The following is a 19,279-nucleotide window of genomic DNA, read 5'->3' as shown; positions in this document are numbered from 1 at the left end:
GTTGAACATTTTACAGTACAAGAGGTCTTTCGGCCTCAGTTCATGTCAACCAAAGAGTCAAAGGGATGGACTGAGTATTTTCTGCTTCCACCATTGTTTCAGGTACTGGGTGCCGGACCTCACCACCAAATTATTCTTCAGTAGCTGTTACATCAAGTGGAATTGCTTCCTCACAGCATCGTAATGTCCCTAATGTATCTGCCTCTACCATCACTCCTGGTAGTATGTTCCACACACCCACCATTCCGTAAAAAACCTACCTCTGGCATCCCCCCCATGCTTTTCTCCAATCACCTGAAAATTATGCCCTCTTGTATTAGCTATTTCTGCACACTGAAGGTTAAAGTATAGAGTAACTTTAATAATAGTCATAGAATCATAGAAAACTACAGCAAAGAAACAGGAACTTCTGCCCATTTAGCCCATGCTGACCCATCTAAACTACAGCTGGATCATAGCACTCTATATCCCTCCCGTCCATGTAACTATTGAAACTTCTCTTAAACATTGAAATCCACCATGTGTGCTGGCAGCTCGTTCCACACTCTCACCACCCTCTGGGTGAAGAAGATCCCCCTCATGTTTTCCTTAATCATTTCACTTTTCACCCTTAACCCATGACCTATGGTTGTTTCATCCAATCTCAGTGAAAAAAGCTAGCTTGCATTTATCCTATCTACACCCCTCATAATTTCGCACATCTCTATCGAGGCTCTCCTCAATCTTCTATGTCCTAGGGAATAAAGTTCTAACCTATTCAATCTTTCCTTATATCTCCCGGTCCTCCAGTCCTGGCAATATCCTTGTAAATTTTCTCTGTACTCTTTCAATCTCATTTACATTTTTCCTATAGGTAGACCAAAATTGCACATAATATTCCAAATTAGGCTTCATCAACATCTGATACAACTTCACCATTAACATCCCAACTCTTGTACTCAATACTTCGATTTATGAACCACTCTGAAGTTTTCCCTGTTAAATCTGTGGATGCCTTCCCCTCGTATGGCGGATGAGGGAGCATCATACTCTGATTCTGAGCAAGTCTCAACAAATAGAAACATAGAAAATAGGTGCAGGAGTAGGCCATTCGGCCCTTCGAGCCTGCACCGCCATTTATTATGATCATGGCTGATCATCCAACTCAGAACCCAGCCTTCCCTCCATACCCCCTGACCCCTGTAGCCACAAGGGCCATATCTAACTTCCTTTTAAACATAGCTAATGAACTGGCCTCAACAGTTTGCTGTGGCAGAGAATTCCACAGATTCACCACTCTCTGTGTGAAGAAGTTTTTCCTAACCTCGGTCCTAAAAGGCTTCCCCTCTATCCTCAAACTGTGACCCCTCGTTCTAGACCTCCCCAACATCGGGAACAATCTTCCTGCATCTAGCCTGTCCAATCCCTTTAGGATCTTATACGTTTCAATCAGATCCCCCCTCAATCTTCTAAATTCCAACGAGTACAAGCCCAGTTCATCCAGTCTTTCTTCATATGAAAGACCTGCCATCCCAGGAATCAATCTGGTGCACCTTCTTTGTACTCCCTCTATGGCAAAGATGTCTTTCCTCAGATTAGGGGACCAAAACTGCACACAATACTCCAGGTGTGGTCTCACCAAGGCCTTGTACAACTGCAGTAGTACCTCCCTGCTCCTGTACTCGAATCCTCTCGCTATAAATGCCAGCATACCGTTCGCCTTTTTCACCGCCTGCTGTACCTGCATGCCCACTTTCAATGACTGGTGTATAATGACACCCAGGTCTCGTTGCACCTCCCCTTTTCCTAATCGGCCACCATTCAGATAATAATCTGTTTTCCTATTTTTGCCACCAAAGTGGATAACTTCACATTTATCCACATTAAATTGCATCTGCCATGAGTTTGCCCACTCACCCAACCTATCCAAGTCACCCTGCATCCTCTTAGCATCCTCCTCACTGCTAACACTGCCACCCAGCTTCGTGTCATCCGCAAACTTGGAGATGCCGCATTTAATTCCCTCATCCAAGTCATTAATATATATTGTAAACAACTGGGGTCCCAGCACTGAGCCTTGCGGTACCCCACTAGTCACCGCCTGCCATTCTGAAAAATGTTGGATTTCTGCCACCTGTCAGTGTTGGCACATCCAAATCTGATTTAACTTTTGTTTAGTCCTCAGCCAGCAGCAATATGTTCAGGGAAAGAACACTTTGATCCAAGTTTTCACTTCATCCTAAGTAATATCTCCAGTTTTTACAGATGCACCACAGAATGTATCCTATCCGAATGTATCACCGCTCAGAATGGCAACTGCTCTGCCCAAGACCACAAGAAATGGAGAGAGTTGTGGATGCGACGCGGAAGTGACCTCCTCTTCCACTGACACTGTCTCACTCCCGCTGCCTCAGTGGAGCAGTCATTAATAACAAAAGACCCTCCACAACCTGACCACTCTTCTCCTCCCTTTCATCGGGTAGAAGAAAGAAAACCTTCAGAACAGGTATTAGCAAGCTTCTGCTCTGCTGTTATAAGATTTCTCAGTCTACCTCATCATGGACCTTGTGCCTTGACTGCTTACCTGCACTGCACTTTCCAAGAAAATCAGAACCAGGATTAATATCATTGACATATGTCGTGAAACTTGCTGCATTACAGTGCAATACTTATTTTAAAAATTCAAGAAGATAAAATAACAATAAATACAAAGAAAAATTAAAAAGAGAACAAAATAATGAAGCAGTGTTCATAAACTGTTCAGAAATCTAATGGTAGAGGGGAAAAAGCTGTTCCTAAACTCCTGAGTGTATGACTTTAAGCTCCTGTCCCTCCTCGATTCTAGATAACCCCCACCCTTCTACCCATTACCCCCATTACTGCACTGTAAACTCTTTAAACTACTTTTTATAAAGCTGTTTACATGGTACCAATAAGCTGGTATTTATGTATTTACACATATTTTATTCCATCTGTACTTTAACCTCTAATTTTGCTTCTAATATAATTCATTATTCTTAATATTGGATGTTGTATTTTTTGCACGTTGCACCCTGACCAACACACTACCGCAATTTCCTAATACATGTAAGTCTATAGAGCGAATAAAGTTGATCCTTGATTCTGCATTCTGTTATAGTTATGTATGAAATAACCTGTCTACGTGGCATGCAAATAAAGCTTTTCACTGAGTCTCTGTACATGTAACAACAATATATTTTTTGTTACATGTACCAAGAAGCAGTGAAAGGTTTTGTTACATTGATATATTACAACTAATAATTACACTGGACAAAGACTTTGCTTCCTGAATACTTTTAGGTGTACTTTATTAATTTTAGGCCGCCGATCATGAAAATCACAGTTATTTCCCTAACAAACACCATTTTTTTGAAATTGCCAATATTTGTTATTTTAAATCGTAATTCAAGTCAAAATAACTGAGGCCAATATTAAGGATGGCATTTTTGCTGGTCAACAAATCAAACAGGCCATCGATGACAGGCAATTTGAAGAACTTCTAATGGGACTGGAGAAAATTGCATGGAAGGCATTCAAAAATGTTATTGAAAATTTTCTTGGCATCTATAGAGCACCAAACTACGTGCAGCTGGTTGACAACATGCTTCAAGCATAAAAACAATGAAGTGCAACAAGTACAGATTCATTTTCTACATTCTCATTTAGACTTCTTCCCTGCAAATCTTGGCACTGTCAGTGATGAGCATGGTGAAAGGTTTCACCAGGACATTGTGGCTATGGAGAAATGGTATCAGGGCAACTGGAATCCTTCAATGCTGGCTGATTATTGTTGGACACTTGAGGAGCCTCAGACGCTGTGTACAAATGAAAATCATCAACAAAACATTTTTAGCTTAGTTGAATTATTGTGGCACGTCAGCTCCATTATGCAATATTCAATAGAAGTTAATTCCTTGTTTCTCCAAATTCCTACGTGATACAAGTAGTCTGAAATTATATTTGTGTTGAGCTTCAAGTGGTCTATCACAAAATAAATTCTGAGGAAGCAACACTTTCAAAAAAAAAATTGTCCAGTGTTATCACTCTTCACCTCTTATGAAGAAAGGCAGAGACAAAAGTTAATGTTGAACTTGAATCGTCTTTTTCCACCTTGCCTCTAATACCTACAGCTATAAATTAATCAGCAACGACTTCTTTTCCCTCAAAATCTTCCACAAACTTAAGCATTTTTCGTATTGAAAGGATCTGACACAGAACTGATTGCCTATGCTTCCATCAAATGGTAAATGGGAAAATATGATTCCATTGATGTTCAAACTCATATCACGCTACTTGAATTGGAATTTCTTTTTGGCATCCACTACATCTTTATCAAGAGACAATGCTTCCTTTTGATAGCTTTATTCAAATTATTAAGATCTAAACACATTTGCAGCAATCCATCTTTCTTTTATATTGCTGCTGCTGAACTGGTTTAAGCTGTCTGTAACTGGAATATTCTGTCTGATCAAACCACTGTGCTCCTTTCAACAGTCCTAAAGTCACTGGTATTTGACATATTGCATTACGCTTATTTCTTTTAAACTGTTTATTTCCATCATTAATCACCAGAAAACATTTCTGTATTAAATAGTCCTTTGTAGCTTCATTTAATTCATAGGAAATAGAATCATATAGCACAGCACTGGTCCTTTAGATCACAATGTGGTGTCAATCTTTTAACCAACTCTAAGATCAATCTAATCCCTCTTGCACAGCCCTCCAGTTTTCTATCATCCATGTGCCTATCTAAAAGTTTTTTTTAAATACCCCTAATGTATCTGCTTCCACCACCACCCCTGGCATGACGTTCCACACATCCACCACTTTGTGTAAAGAAATTATGCCCCCGTTACTAGCCATTTCCACCCCGGGCTATCCACTATCTATGCCTCTTATCATCTTGTACACCTCTACAAAGTCTTCTCTCTTCCTCCACGCCAAAGAGAAAAGCCCTAGTTTGCTCAACATATCTTCATACAACATGTCCTTAGGTCTAGGTAGCATCCTGGTAAATCTCTTCTGCACTCTATGTATTACATAGGATTCAAAAGATGGATTTCTATTGGATGTGCCACTGTTCAGCTGAGATCTCAACATTCTGCTCACAGTTCAACTATGTAACTGAACCAATAGTCATACTGACTTCTGGAAGCTATAAATGAGGAGGAGAAACTTCTTTAGCCAGAGGCTAGTGGATCTGTGGAATTCATTATCATGGAGCACTGTGGAGGCCAAGTCATTGGGTCTATTTAAAGTGGAGATTGATAGGTTCTTGAATAGTCAGGGTATCAAAGGTTACAGAGAGAAGGCAGAAGAATTGATTGAGAGGGAAAATAAATCAGCCATGATGGATTGGTGGAGCAGACTTGATGGGCCAAATAGCCTATTATGCTCCTATGTCTTATTTTATGGTCTAATAAGATGACATCCCATTAAAAGTGAGATGAGGAATTTCTTCAGCCAGAAGGTGGTGAGACTGTGGAATTTGTTATCACAGAGGGCTGTGTTGGCCTATTCATTAGGTGTGCTTAAGACAAAGATTGATAGATTTTTGATTGATTAGCATGACCGCATGGCGGAGCAGACTCAATGGGCCAAATGGTCTAATTCTGCTCCGATGCCTTATGTTCTTGGGGTGAAACCTTGCAGTTTGCCAAGACTGGAAGGTACAGCTGATGTAATGCTTTAGCAGATGACTCATTCAGGTGAGCTATCAATTTACCACAGATCTTTAGTCACCTTCTGAAAGAATCCGGCTTTCAGTTTTGCTTGGGAATGCGCATCAGTGTCACAGAAAACCTGGCTTCAAACTAAATGTTTGGGTTCAATTAACCTCAGCAAAGGAAAAAAAAAGTGACATAATATTTTTCAGATTGGCTTGAGTGCACCCTGTACTAAGGAGAAATTCTTCATTTAACAAGAGCTGAGTTTACATTGCATTATTCATTGCCAGCGAGTTGTGACAATGACTGAAACCCTGACCATCAAGTGTCTGCCCCAGCATGCACCAATCCCATAATCTATCAATCTTCATCCGTCATCTTGGCTTGGATCCCAGAGTGGGTGAAATCTTGAAAATAAAACTGTTAAAAAAAAAGTCTGCCTGAATGTTGATGTCATGGACAGCAACTCAACTTAAATCTTTTCACAAAAATGAAACAATGCTGATACTTCAGCACATACATTTGCCGGGATTTTATTTATTTATTTAGTTTAAAGATACAGCACAGAATAGCCCAGCAACTCACCTATTTAACCCTAGCCTAATCACAGAACAATTTACAACAACCAATTAAACTGTTAACTGTTAACTGGTGGGAGGAAACCAGAGCACCCGGAGGAACCCAATGTGGTCACAGGGGAAAAAGTACAAACTTTTCAGAGTTGGTGCTGAAATTGAACGTTTAACTCCCACGCCGACCTGTAGTAGTGCTGCGCTAGTCTCAGTGCTACTGTGGAAGACACCAGCAGTACGCCAGTAATTCAATAGTGTCAGGGGGCAGAACTGAGAGTAGTTGCTATTACTAAGGAGAAGATAGGCAGTTGGGAAGCTGAAAGGTCTGAAGTAGGTAAGTCTTGCTGGCATTCAGATAAGAAAACCAGTTTGGCTTCTGTGTAGCTGTACTGCCCACACTTCCACCCTGAAATACTGCACCTTGTTACATTAACACTGAATCTACATACAGATGGAAACTCCAGTCATTGACCATCATGTTTGGAACCTGCAGTACAAATCTAACTAAGATTCAAAATTATCTGTGATCTGCACTTATTTGTAGCAACTTACCAGTGCAGCTTTTCTGATCTCAGCCAATTACGTTCACTTAGAGCAGCGTACAAAATGCTGGAGGGACTCAGCAGGTCAGACAGCATACATGGAGGGGACAAAACATTCAACATTCTGGGCCAAGAGCGTTGCAGTTTTCTCAAACTCTAGTTAGGCTACACTTGGAACATTGCATCCAGTTCTGGTCACCCTATTACTGGAAGGATTCAGAGCCTTTGGAGTGGGTGCAGAACAGATTCACCAGGATGCTGCCTAAATTAGAGGAGAGGCTGGACAAACTTGGGTTGCTTTCTCTGGAGCGGCAGTGGCTGAGGGAAAGGCCTGATAAAGGTTTATAAAATTATGAGTGGCAAAGAGTTGACAGCATCTTTTAGCTGGGGTCAAAATGTCTAATATATTAAGAGTGAGAGAAGTGGGGAGCTCAGTTCAAATGAGACGTGTGGGACAATTTTTTTTAAGAAGAGTGGTGGGTACTTGGAATGTGCTGCCAGGGTGGCAGAGGAGGCAAGTACAATTGAAGTGTTTAAAAGGCTACATGAATGTGCACAAAATGGAGAGATATGGGAATGCGTAGACAGAAGGGATTAGTTTAGTGAGGTGTTTAATTAGGTCAGCACAACATTGTGGGCTGAAGGACCTATTCCTGTGCTGTACTGTTCTATGTACTATGGTTATACCACAAAGTCTCTTGCAGATTATTTTCTGTACTGCACCCATGTATCAACTACTGACTTCCACAGAACAAGCAGTTGTGAAAATTGTTACAGATGACAACACGTATTCAGCAAATTTAAAGACATGGTAATGTAGGCAGAAGCCAGGAGCTGCTCACCACTACCCCATCTAAAACTCAACACTGCCCCTCAGTGGTTAAAAGCTGTAACAACCAATGAAGCTGTAACCTGAATCACAGACAGTCCCAGGCTGGTTTCTGTTGTGAAATTTCTGGACTGGAGAACTCAGGACAAACTTTCAACTCGTTCTCAGCTGACACAATTCATCAAGAATCAAAACTTAATGGTGATAATGGGGTGGTTCAGATAACAATAGCATCTTTACAACTTCAGGAAGCCCAGAACTTACAAAAGAATACAAAAAAATGTGTGGTTATCACCACATCACAGGTATAAAACTTTAATTCCTGACCAATTATAAACAATTTCAAAGTATATTGAACATTGTGGTCAGTAGTTTTTTTTAAAGTAATAATAAATATTCATTTTACAAAACAAACAGACTGGATTAAATGGACTATGTGAGAATCTGGGGAGAATTGATGTGTTGGTGGGAAGAGCAGATGACTGACATGGATTCAATGGGCCGAAGGGCCTGTTTCTGTGCTGCATCACTCCATGACATCCACCATTTCTCTGTTTGCTGACCAAAACAGAGTGTGATCCAGCAAATCTATTCTAATTTCTTATCCAGATTTTCTGTGGTCTTGCACCTCTTCACAGCAAAGAACCCTCAAACAGTTCAGCATTCCTCCAAGACTTGACTCTGAAACAACCCTTGGCAGTTATGACATCAGAGGCTGTGCCTGTGGAACTCTCTGCCTGAAAATTCAATGCCCCTAACTTTAATTACTCCGTTGAAATCAACTTGGCTATGCATCTGTTCAAAGACTTTGACCAAATACACAGGAACAGACTCTTTGGCTCACCATGTATGTGCTAAATGCCAATCCAAACTATCCCATATTCTGCACATGGATCATATCCTGCAATACCCTGCTTGTTCATGTACCGCCTTCCATGATAATTTTTCCCTTTACTATAATAAAGAGATGTTATAAGAATTACTCCTTGTACAGTACTAATGATCAGTGAGGCACAGAGAGAATCTGTATTACCGACCTTTATCGCCTAAGCTAACAAAGTACATTAATTTGTACACCAAATACATTATGTGCATACTCGCTAAGTTTCCCTGGCTCTCTTGAATAGTCAAAGAATAGCAAAGATATTACCTGGGCAAAGGTATCTACGCTGGCCAGGCATTCCTCGTAGTCCTGATTCACTCTCCACGTTGTTCCACACTGGATCACTCACACTTGTATCTGCGATGGTTATTCTTCAACGTTAACACTGCTTTGTATGTGAAGACATCTGCTTTTATACTAATTTCTTACCAATTCAAATATTGCATTCTAGTGTCATTGGCTGTAAGTTGTGTGTCTGACTGTTAACACCTTTTTACTGGCTCTGCTCCAGGCCAGCATTCATTTATTGCCCTCTTCCCACCAAATGACAATCGGTAATTTATGACTCTTTGTTTTCAATCAGCAACCAGCTTTAATCACCAGAGCAGATACAGATCACACCATTCACAAACCTGCATGTTATATCCAACCAAAGAACACTTCACAAATAACGTAAACACAAGGAATTCTGCAGATGCTGGAAATTCAAGCAACACACATCAAAGTTGCTGGTGAACGCAGCAGGCCAGGCAGCATCTCTAGGAAGAGGTACAGTCGACGTTTCGGGCCGAGACCCTTCGTCAGCCTCCATCTCCTCCCTTATGGCAAGAACAAAGGCAATTGGTCTGTAGCTTCCACTGTCCTCGATTCTGTCCACGACTGTACCTCTTCCTAGAGATACTGCCTGGTCTGCTGCATTCACCAGCAACTTTTATGTATGTTGTTTGAAATTCCGGCATCTGCAGATTTCCTCGTGTTTGCGCTTGAGGGGAACTGTCAGGATTGACCGAGATCAATTACTTCCACTGGTTAGAATACATCATGAAATGGAGCACCAGATTTAAGCTTGGAAGCACTCATCTATGTAGAGGAAAAATTAAATCAGCAACTCTTCTGCTGAAGATTAAAGATTTGATTAGCTTTACTTATCACATGTACTTTGAAACATCAAAACATACAGTGAAACACATCATTTATGTCAATGACCAACACAATCTGAGGTTGTGTTGGGGGTAGCCTGCAAATGGTTTCCAGTGGCAACATGCAGTGCTCCTTACAGACAGTGGTGAAAATTGAACCCTGACTTTCCAATTCATATAAATAGTTAAACTTTAGACATGTTGAAGGAGGCTGGAATGGCCAAACAAGGAATCACAAAGAAACAAAGATTGCTGTATCTGTTTTGTTGTTGATTGAGGCTGCAATATAGCAAGACAATATGAACATATTTCATCTGGAAAAAGATCATTTACTTTCACAAGACAGTAGTTCTTGCACTTCCTTCACACTGCAGTAATAACACAAAATAGACCAGGCCCCCAAACCTCTTCTGAGTTCTGTATCTTTTACTTCAGCACTAGGAAATTTTAAATCCCAGACACCAAGTAGAGATTGCTCACCAAACTAATACAGGCTTAAATCAAGGAAACCTCTTTTATAAAATGTGCTCTACCTCAGTATCTGAATGTCAAGAACCATTGACATTCTTAACTCAAACTTAAAACATTATAAATTTTGCCAAATAAAAATTGTAAGGATCAAACTTCGCCCAACTTCTGATGAATAAATTAGGTTGCATAAATGTTAAATTAAAATATAATTACAGCAATTCTTGGCATACTGTGTGTGGTCAAATCACTAATAATTGAGCAACAGCTTTGGAGCTTCAAAAATTTGCTTAGAATTTGATGAATATAAAATCTGTCATAATGGTTTGGGCTTCATGCAGTATGCAGTTGCTTTTTTAAAAAAATGACTGCATCAAAATCATTTCATGTTCAAAAGGTGTTGAAAGAGCCCAACCAGAACTTTGTAGTTGACTTTGTTGCCTGTTAAAGCATGTCTTCTTTGAAAGATTTACTTTGCATTCTGACAGGCACACAGCTGGGTGCCGTGCACAAAGGTGGACTCATTTTATGGTCGTGTATGAACAAGAGTTTCGCTCACTAAAACCAAAAAAAAGTGGCAGCTCAGAAGACCCTCCCCCGAAAGCAAAGCATTGTTGTGGAGGACGATCCAAGAAGCACTTCATGGTTGCTGCTGGTTTGCTTTCACTCCGGCTCTGTGCGTTCTGAGGTAGATGATGAGACCAGTCGACTCTTCCAGGATGGTGGTGGGTGGTCCACAGGTAGGAGTTCTTTGAGTTACTACACTTCTCATTATTTATATGACATAGGAGCAGAATTAGGCCATTCAGTCCATCAAGTCTACTCCACCATTCGATTATGGCTGATTTATTTTCCCTTTTAACCCCATTCTTCTGCTTTCTCCCCGTAACCTTTGACACTCTTACTAATCAAGAACCCATCAACTTTCGCTTAAATATACCCATGACTTGGCCTCCACAGCCATCTGTGACAATGAATTCCAATGACTTACTACCTCAAGAACAGCAGGGTTGCATGAGGAATTACTGGAAGCATAAGTTATAACTGAGTATATCCAACAATTAATTTTCAAATCCTCTCTAAATAGTACGAAAAAGTGATTGAATGCAATGCAAATTATCATGCACTTTTACTAATGCACTGACTGCTGCAAGCTTTTCATTGCCCCTAGCATTACATGCACTTGGTCATGTGATAATAAACTCAACTTTGACTGTTTCCTCTTGTCTCTATGGACTTCTAACAAATTAAACTCAGTGACCACTTTATTAGCTACACCTGTACACCTGCTCGTTAAGGCAAATATCTAATCAAACAATTACGTGGCAACAAGTCGGTGCATAAAAGCATGATCAAGAGGTTCAGTTGTTCTTCAGAGCAAACACCAAAATGAAGAAGAAATGTGATCTAAGTGACTGACTTTGGAATGATTGTTGGCGCCAGACAGGGTGGTTGAATATCTCAGAAACTGCTGATTTTCTGGGATTTTCCCCACACACAGCAGTCTCTAGAGGTTACAGAGAATGGTGTAAAAAACAAAAAAGAAATCTAGTGAGCAGCAGTTCTGTGAATGAGTACATCTTGTTAATGAGATAAGTCAAAGAAGAATGGCCAGACTGGTTCAAACCAACAGAAAGGTGACAGTAACTCAAATAACCAGACATTACAACGGTGGTGTGCAGAAGAGCATCTCTGAACGTACATGTCAAGGAGGTACCTAATAAAGTGGCCCTGAGTGCATATGTATATATACACACCAACCTGTCACAAAATCTACCTAGCACAATGCAAGATGGATACAGATTGAATTTATGAGCCTTTTTGTAAATTAGTCAATTTTGATTCAAACTGCATTACAGAATTGAACATCATTCATTGATCACTGGTGCTATAAAGCAATGTCACCGCTTTTGATGTTGTTTTGAAGACTTGAAGATAATTATATTGACATTATTAGAGTTGTTGTCATCTGCAGAAGATTGTGCAAGCAAATTGGTATGGTGAATGTTATGTTTACAAACTGATTTGTAGAGAAGCTCACCACTATAATGATAAGGTATAATTTATCTCAATTACTGACCTATCACATTTTAGTATTATATATAATTTGGAAGGGTAATTCAGAGTACACTAATATGTTTTGCAGCGACGTACACATATTACATGATTACAGATGCCTGAATTTCTATCCATTGTATGGAAATACAGTGGGGCATGTTACTCCTTCAAGGTTTCTGCTTAGTTGTAATATAAATGTGGGTGCAAAGAAAATACGATGGTAAACAACCTGTCAAAATCCACAGAGACAACTGGCATTGGAGCTTCTGTATGAATGCACAATAATTTGCATTGTCATTCATTACTTTCTATTACACAAAGACACCACAGTAATTTTACAATGAATATACAGGAAACAATGCTGCTATCTGTACTTAAATAGCTCACGTTTTAAAAACATGTGCATTAGATCGTCCTCCAAAAGTCATGGCTTGGAGGCTTGCATGCTTCAATGACCCAGAGGGCTACATTGCTGGAGTCAGGGCTTTATGCTTTGGCTCTTGGCAGGGTCACCCATGCCAAACAGGTCGAAGTGTAGAGACCAGACAAAGAGTGGCACCAGTCCTCCAGGATCAAGGGCTCAGCTCAGGGCCGACAACCTTGACTGGTAAAACAAAACTCCTTCTACTTCTGAGTGTGACAGTATTGCTGAGTCTCCACCCAGCACCCGCATGACTAACAGTAGTGAAAAGAGAGTTACTGACACGATGACCACTAGAGATAGAGGACCTCCATTGCAGCATTACAGGCAGGAGGGGGGAGGGGAGAGGAGAATTAGGCAGTGCCTGTTTCCAACCTTGTCAACCTGCTCTATAACTGCAACAGCATAGTCTGCATTGCTTTCTTTGTACTATTTTAATTATTATGTACGGCATAATCTGTCTCTGATTTATGTGACAATAATAAAGTAACACTAATAAGAGAGTTATCTTAAAAACATTGTTCTTCCTGTGGATTGTTTTGCCTCCGTAACCATCATTTTCTTTCAAAAATAAATGCACACCTCAAAGTTCAAAGTAAATTTATTATCAAAGTATGCATATGTCACCATATACTACCTTGAGATTCATTTTCTTGCAGGCATTCAAAAATTCAAAGTACATTTATTATCGAAGTATGTATACAGAATACCACTCTGAGATTTGTCCTCCCGCAGACAGCCGCATCATAAAAATCACCATGGAATCATGGTGGCACTATCTTGATGAGTAGAACGAAGAAATACAACAGAATAAATGAAAAACTACACGCAAAGACTGACAAACAACCAATATGTTAAAGACGACAAACTGTGAAAATACAAAAATAATAATAAACAAGTAAATAAATAATACTGAGAACATGAATTATAGAAAACTGAAAGTGAGTCCATAGGTTGTGGAATCAGTTCAGTGTTGAGTGATGTTATCCATATGGTTCAGCAGGCAGATGGTTGGTTGTAGGGGAATAGCTATTCCTGAACTGGGTGGAGTGGGACCTAAAGGCTCTTTGGTGCTTTGCAGTTTCAGTGCTCCAATCTAGGATTTGATTCATGGGGTCTCCTGCAGAAAGAGTCTACGACCAGAGAGACAACAGGCCTTAAGAGTAGTTGAAGCGGAGGTCAGACAGTGCTGCAGATCTGACTTTACATCATCTGCAATTCCCACAATATTGTGATTCGGGTAGGGCCTTACCCATCATACATGCTGCACCTTCCCTGAGCAGCACCCATGATACACCAAGTTTTCATTAGTTCAGTGCATTAAAAACATGAGTATGAGGCTCTCTAGCTTTGGCAAAGTGGGCAAACTGAAATGATGCAATGTGAGTAAGAATCAACAGCCAAAGTACACTCAGTGGCCACTTTATTAGTTATCTCCTGTAGCTAATAGTGACCACTGAGTGTGCTGTAGCCCAACCACTTTCACGTTTGACATGAGCGTTCAGGGATGCTCTTTTGCACACCACTGTTGTAATACGTTACTGTCACCTTTCTGTCAGCTTGAATCAGTTTGGCCAGTCTTCTCTGACCTCTCTCATAACAAGGTGTTTTCACCCACGGAACTGCTGCTCACTGTGTTTTTTTTTGTTTTTCCACATATCATCGTAAACACGCGAGGAAATCAACAGTTTGAGAGAAACTCAAACCACCACATCTGACACCAACAATCATTCCACAGTGAAAGTAACTTAGATTACATTTCTTTCCCTTTTTGATGGTTGGTCTAAGCAACAGCTGAACCTAACCATGTCTGCATGTTTTTATGCATTGAGTTGCTGCCACATGACTAACTGATTATATATTTACATTAACAAGGTGTGCAGGTGTACCTAATAAAGTGGCCATTGAGTGGACATCCTGAGAATGCTGGATAATACAAACCAACATGGATGGAATGTTTAGAAAGGTTAGAAGCAAGCCTCGGGTTACGTTCTCAGAGTTAAAAGGGAGAGCACGGAAAGCCAAGAATAGTACTACGGCACAGCTAACAGAGTCACTGCCTTGACTCTCCAGAGACCCCAGGCTCTATCCCAACTTCAGGTGCTGTCTGTGTGTGGTTTGCACGTTCTCTCTGCATTCACAAGGGTTTCCTCCAAATGCTCCAGTTTCCTCCGACATCATAAAGACCTGCGGGTTAGTTGGTCAATTGGGTGTGTTGAGGTATGGCTGAATTTGAGTGGGCAATTGATAAGAACGTGGGGAGAATAAAAATAGGAAAAATACAGGATGACTGTAAATGCATGGTTGATGGCTGGCATAGTTTGGGTGGGCCAAAGGGCCTGTTTCAGAAGAATAGCTTTAACACACGTACATCAAAACATCAAAACATACAGTGAAATGTGTCATCCACAACAACGACCAACACAGTCTGAGGATGTGCGGGGGCAGCCTGCTAGCGTCACCATGCCTCTGGTGCCAATGTACCATGCCCTCAACTTACTAACTCCTAACCCATACTCCTTTGGAATGTGCAAGGAAACTGGAGCAACTAGACAAAAACCCGTGCAAACACGAGGAGAATGTACAAACTCCTTACCGACAGCAACGAGAATTGAACCCTGATCTTCCGATTGCGACGCAACCATGCTGCCTGGTGCGCTCTCCCTCTCTCTCTCTCTGATCAGCACTGTACACCCTGCTCCAACACAGCTGCCTACAGGATGCTCAACCCAGGTGGAATTCACCGTGAGATTGATCCCATTACGTTAACCAGGCTAGAACACCAAATTCAGTTTCCAGAAGCAAACCATACCTGTCCGAGTAAGTGGTTGGCTGGTACCCAGTGACAGAGCTCGATTCAGACGACCAGGAAGCGAGCCAGGGGAATTACGTTTGGAAGTTTTAGACAGTTGCTGTCTTGCCAGTTGAGGAATACTGGGAGGCACAGGGATGAACAATGAGACTGGCGTTGAAGCACGCGATGCAAGTACACCATCACCACATAAGGAATTGATCGATTCACCAGGCAGGTATCTGCAAAATACAAACATTTCTTTGAAGGGAATTTCTAGACTTAATAACGAGCAGCATAATAATCATCTATTACCCAAAAGTAAAACGTAACTACGTTTGTATATGGAACACAAGGTTCTGTGGAATTTTGTATATTGGCTACACTGAAATCTCTTGGACAACAATTAATTTAATGCACTGAACACTGTTCTCTAAAAATGAGAGGTATTAGTGAACGACTGGTTAAGGTCTAGATTTACAACCCAGTGAACACAGCCCAGTCCATCACAGGAAAAGCCCTCCCCACCATTGAGCACATTTACAATCAGCGATGCTACAGGAAAGAGTGATCTAGGATGTCTACCAGGCAGACCATACTCTCTTCTCGTTGCTGCCATCAGAATGGAGGTACAGCTTTAAGTCCCACACCACCAGGTTCAGGAACAGTCACTAACCTACAAGCATCAGGTTCCTGAACCAGTGTGGGTAACTTCATCACCACAATTAATCTACTAACCTATATGTGACCAATTAACCTACTACATGGGTAGAATTGAACCTATGTTGCTGGAGCTAGAACAGCTTCATGCTGACCGCTTCGCTTCACTTCCACGCCACCCTGTGATATACATTTTTCTTTATTTTTTAAAAATATATTGTTGCTACAAGTAGACTTTTGTTAAGTTATACAACTTCTTCTGTAGAATTACTGTTGAGTAGCAAGCAAAGTGCTAATTTGATAACCAATCTGGCTCTCAAACAGAACGTTTGTGTGTTAAAGTGGTTGGTCCCTGCTTGAAGAATAGTGAAAATCCCAGGGACTTTCAGGTTAGTAGATTAATTGGTCACATGGATGTAACTGGGCAGCACAGGCTCATTGGGACAGAAGGGCTTGTTACCATGCTGTATCTTTGAATGAATAAATCCATTAATAATAAATAACGAACAATTAAAAAGTAAATAATAAAAGTAATAGCAGCAATAAATTATATATACATACACCAGATTTCTGAATGAATATTGAAACCATGAACACTGTCTATGTTTTTGTAATACTTAATTTTATATATTTTTTTTACTACAATTCAGTTTTTATGCATTGTACTGTACTGCTGCCACAAGAACAAATTTCACAACATGTCAGTGATATTAAACTTGATTCTGTCACACATACACATATAAAGAGAATGGAAGCCTGCATTTTCCATCTCCTATGGGGTAGATCACCTTCCCAGGAAAAAACCTGATAAAATCTCCACTACACTCCCTCTACAGCCAGTGTATCTTTTGAATCAGTAGACAAAGTTAAAATACAGTACTTCAGGTGTGGTCTTGCCAAGGCCCTATATAATTGTAGTAATACAATATTACTCTTGTACTCAAATCTTATACTGATAAAGACCATCTTAGCATTTGCTTTCCTAATTACCTATTGCACATCACAGCATACAAGGAAATCCGGGTTCCTTTGAACATCAATATTCCCTAATCTTCCATCATTTCAAAAATACTCAGCCTTCCTGTTTTATTTCAGACCTGACACCCCACCCAAAGGCACGATGGGAGCACCTTCGCCAGGTGGATTACAGCAGTGCAAAGCACCAGCCTGTCACCACATACTAGAGGGTAATTCAAGAATTGCAATAAATGCTGGTTTGGTTGGTGATACAAAGACCCTGAGAAATGAGTAATTTATAAAATATTTGGTTTAAACTGATGAAAATATTATTTGCAAAGTCTGAGGCTGCGTTCAGTTAGAATGACTGAGAAGGCACTAGCCTCCCCACCATCGAGGACATCTTATAAAGGTAATGCCTTAAGAAGGCAGCATCCATCATAAAGGATGCCTACCATCTGCTGCATGCCCTCTTCTCATTGCTATCATCAGGGAGGAAGTACAGGAGTCTGAAGGCACACATTCAATGCTTCAGGAATTGCTTCTTCCCCTCTGCCATCAGATTTCTGACTGGTCTATGAATGCTGAAAAATATCTCACTATTTTGCTACCTTTGCTATCTCTGGACCCTCACCAAGGTCAGCACGTCTTTTCTTAGAGAAGGTGCCTCAAACTGCTCATAATACTCTAAGTGTGGTCTGACCAATGCCTAATAAAGCCTCAGCATCACATCTTTGCTTTTGTATTCCAGTCCTCTCGAAATGAATGTTAACATTGCATTTGCCTTCCTCACCACCGACTCAACCCAATGTTCGATGATTGGCAGATCCTGGGGTCATTGCTGAGGATCCAGTCTTGAGAGTCAAATCAGAAATCCAGAAGCCAAGGCCCACTGGCCAGAGTAATCAGTGATTGTCGAGTCCTGGGGTCGAAGCCAAGGATCAAGGCCAAAGGTTGAATTGGAAGCCTGGAAGTCAAGACCCATCGGCCAGAGTAATCAGGGGTCTCATCATCAGTGAGTCTGGAGTTCAAGGCATATATTACATGCTCCCTGATTTGTTTTTAAGCTGTCTTTGACTTTTCTTGTCAGCCATAGATGTCTTTTCCACCATTTAGAATATTTCATGTTCGGGATGTATCCATCCTGCACTTTCCAAGTTACCCCAGAAACTCCAACCATTGCTGTTCTTCCTTCAACTCTGTTAGTGTCCCCTTCTAATCAACTTCAGTCAGCTCCCCTCTCATACATCTGTAATTTCCTTTACTCTACTGTAATGCTTTATCTTCTCCCTTTCAAACTGCAGAGTGAATTCTATATTATGATCACTGCTCCTAAGGGTTCCTTTACCTCAAACTCCCTAATAAAATCTGGTTCTTTACACAATAGCCAATCCATAATTTTCTTTCTCCTAATAGGCATCCGTTAGTCTCGTGAGACCATGGATTTACGCCTTGGAAGGTTTCCAGGGCGCAGGCCTTGGCAAGGTTGTATGGAATACCAGCAGTTGCCCATGCTGCAAGCATCCCCTCTCCATGCCACCGATGTTGTCCAAGGGAAGGGCACTAGGGCCGATACAGCTTGGCACCGGGGTCGCCGCAAAGCAATGTGTGGTTACGTGCCTTGCTCAAGGACACAACACGCTGCCTCAGCTGAGGCTCGAACTAGCAACCTTCAGATCACTAGACCAACGCCTTAACCACTTGGCCACATGCCAACACTAATAGGCTTAACCACAAGCTGCTCTAAAAAGCCATCATGTAGGCATTCTATATATTCTTTCTCTTGAGATCCAGCACCAACCTGATTTTCACAATCTACCTGCATATTGAAATTCCCCATGACTATTGTAACATTGCCCTTATTACATATATTTTCTATTTCCCATTGAAATTTATATCCCACATCCTGGCTACTGTATAGGAGCCTGTATATAACCTCACCAGGGTCTTTTTTTTTTACCTTTGCAGTTTCTTAACTCTACCCACAAAGATTTTACATCTTCTGATCTGATGTCACCTCTTTCTAAGGATTTGAGTAACATACACAAAATGCTGGAGGAATTCAGAAGGCCAGGCAGCATCTAGGAAAAGAGTACAGTTGACGTTTCGGGCCGAAACCCTTCAACAAGACTTCGTTGTTAAGCATCCAACTATGATCTTCTTTCATCCATGACTCTGAGATGCCCACAGTGTCATACCTGCCAATCTCTAACCGTGCTACAAGATCACCTACCTTATTCCCTATACTGCGTGCATTCAAATGTAACACCTTCAGTCCTGCATTCACCACTCT

General features: G+C 40.9%; 1 protein-coding gene across 3 annotated transcripts in view; it reads right to left on the bottom strand.

Annotated features, from left to right (window-relative positions):
- Positions 1-19,279, bottom strand: part of tmem201 (transmembrane protein 201) — a 168,209-nt gene that overhangs the window by 72,443 nt on the left and 76,487 nt on the right. For all 3 annotated transcript variants that reach the window (XM_063033497.1, XM_063033498.1, XM_063033500.1), the window contains exon 7: positions 15,391-15,611. In XM_063033497.1, coding sequence (XP_062889567.1) covers positions 15,391-15,611 — 221 coding nt within the window. The remainder of the gene's footprint in view (positions 1-15,390; positions 15,612-19,279) is intronic.

This window comes from Mobula hypostoma, chromosome 25 (assembly GCF_963921235.1).
Source record: "Mobula hypostoma chromosome 25, sMobHyp1.1, whole genome shotgun sequence".
In the NCBI taxonomy this organism is placed as follows: Eukaryota; Metazoa; Chordata; class Chondrichthyes; order Myliobatiformes; family Myliobatidae; genus Mobula; species Mobula hypostoma.
The sequence above is the reverse complement of the archived record's forward strand: the minus strand, read 5'-3'. Positions and strand labels throughout refer to the sequence as shown.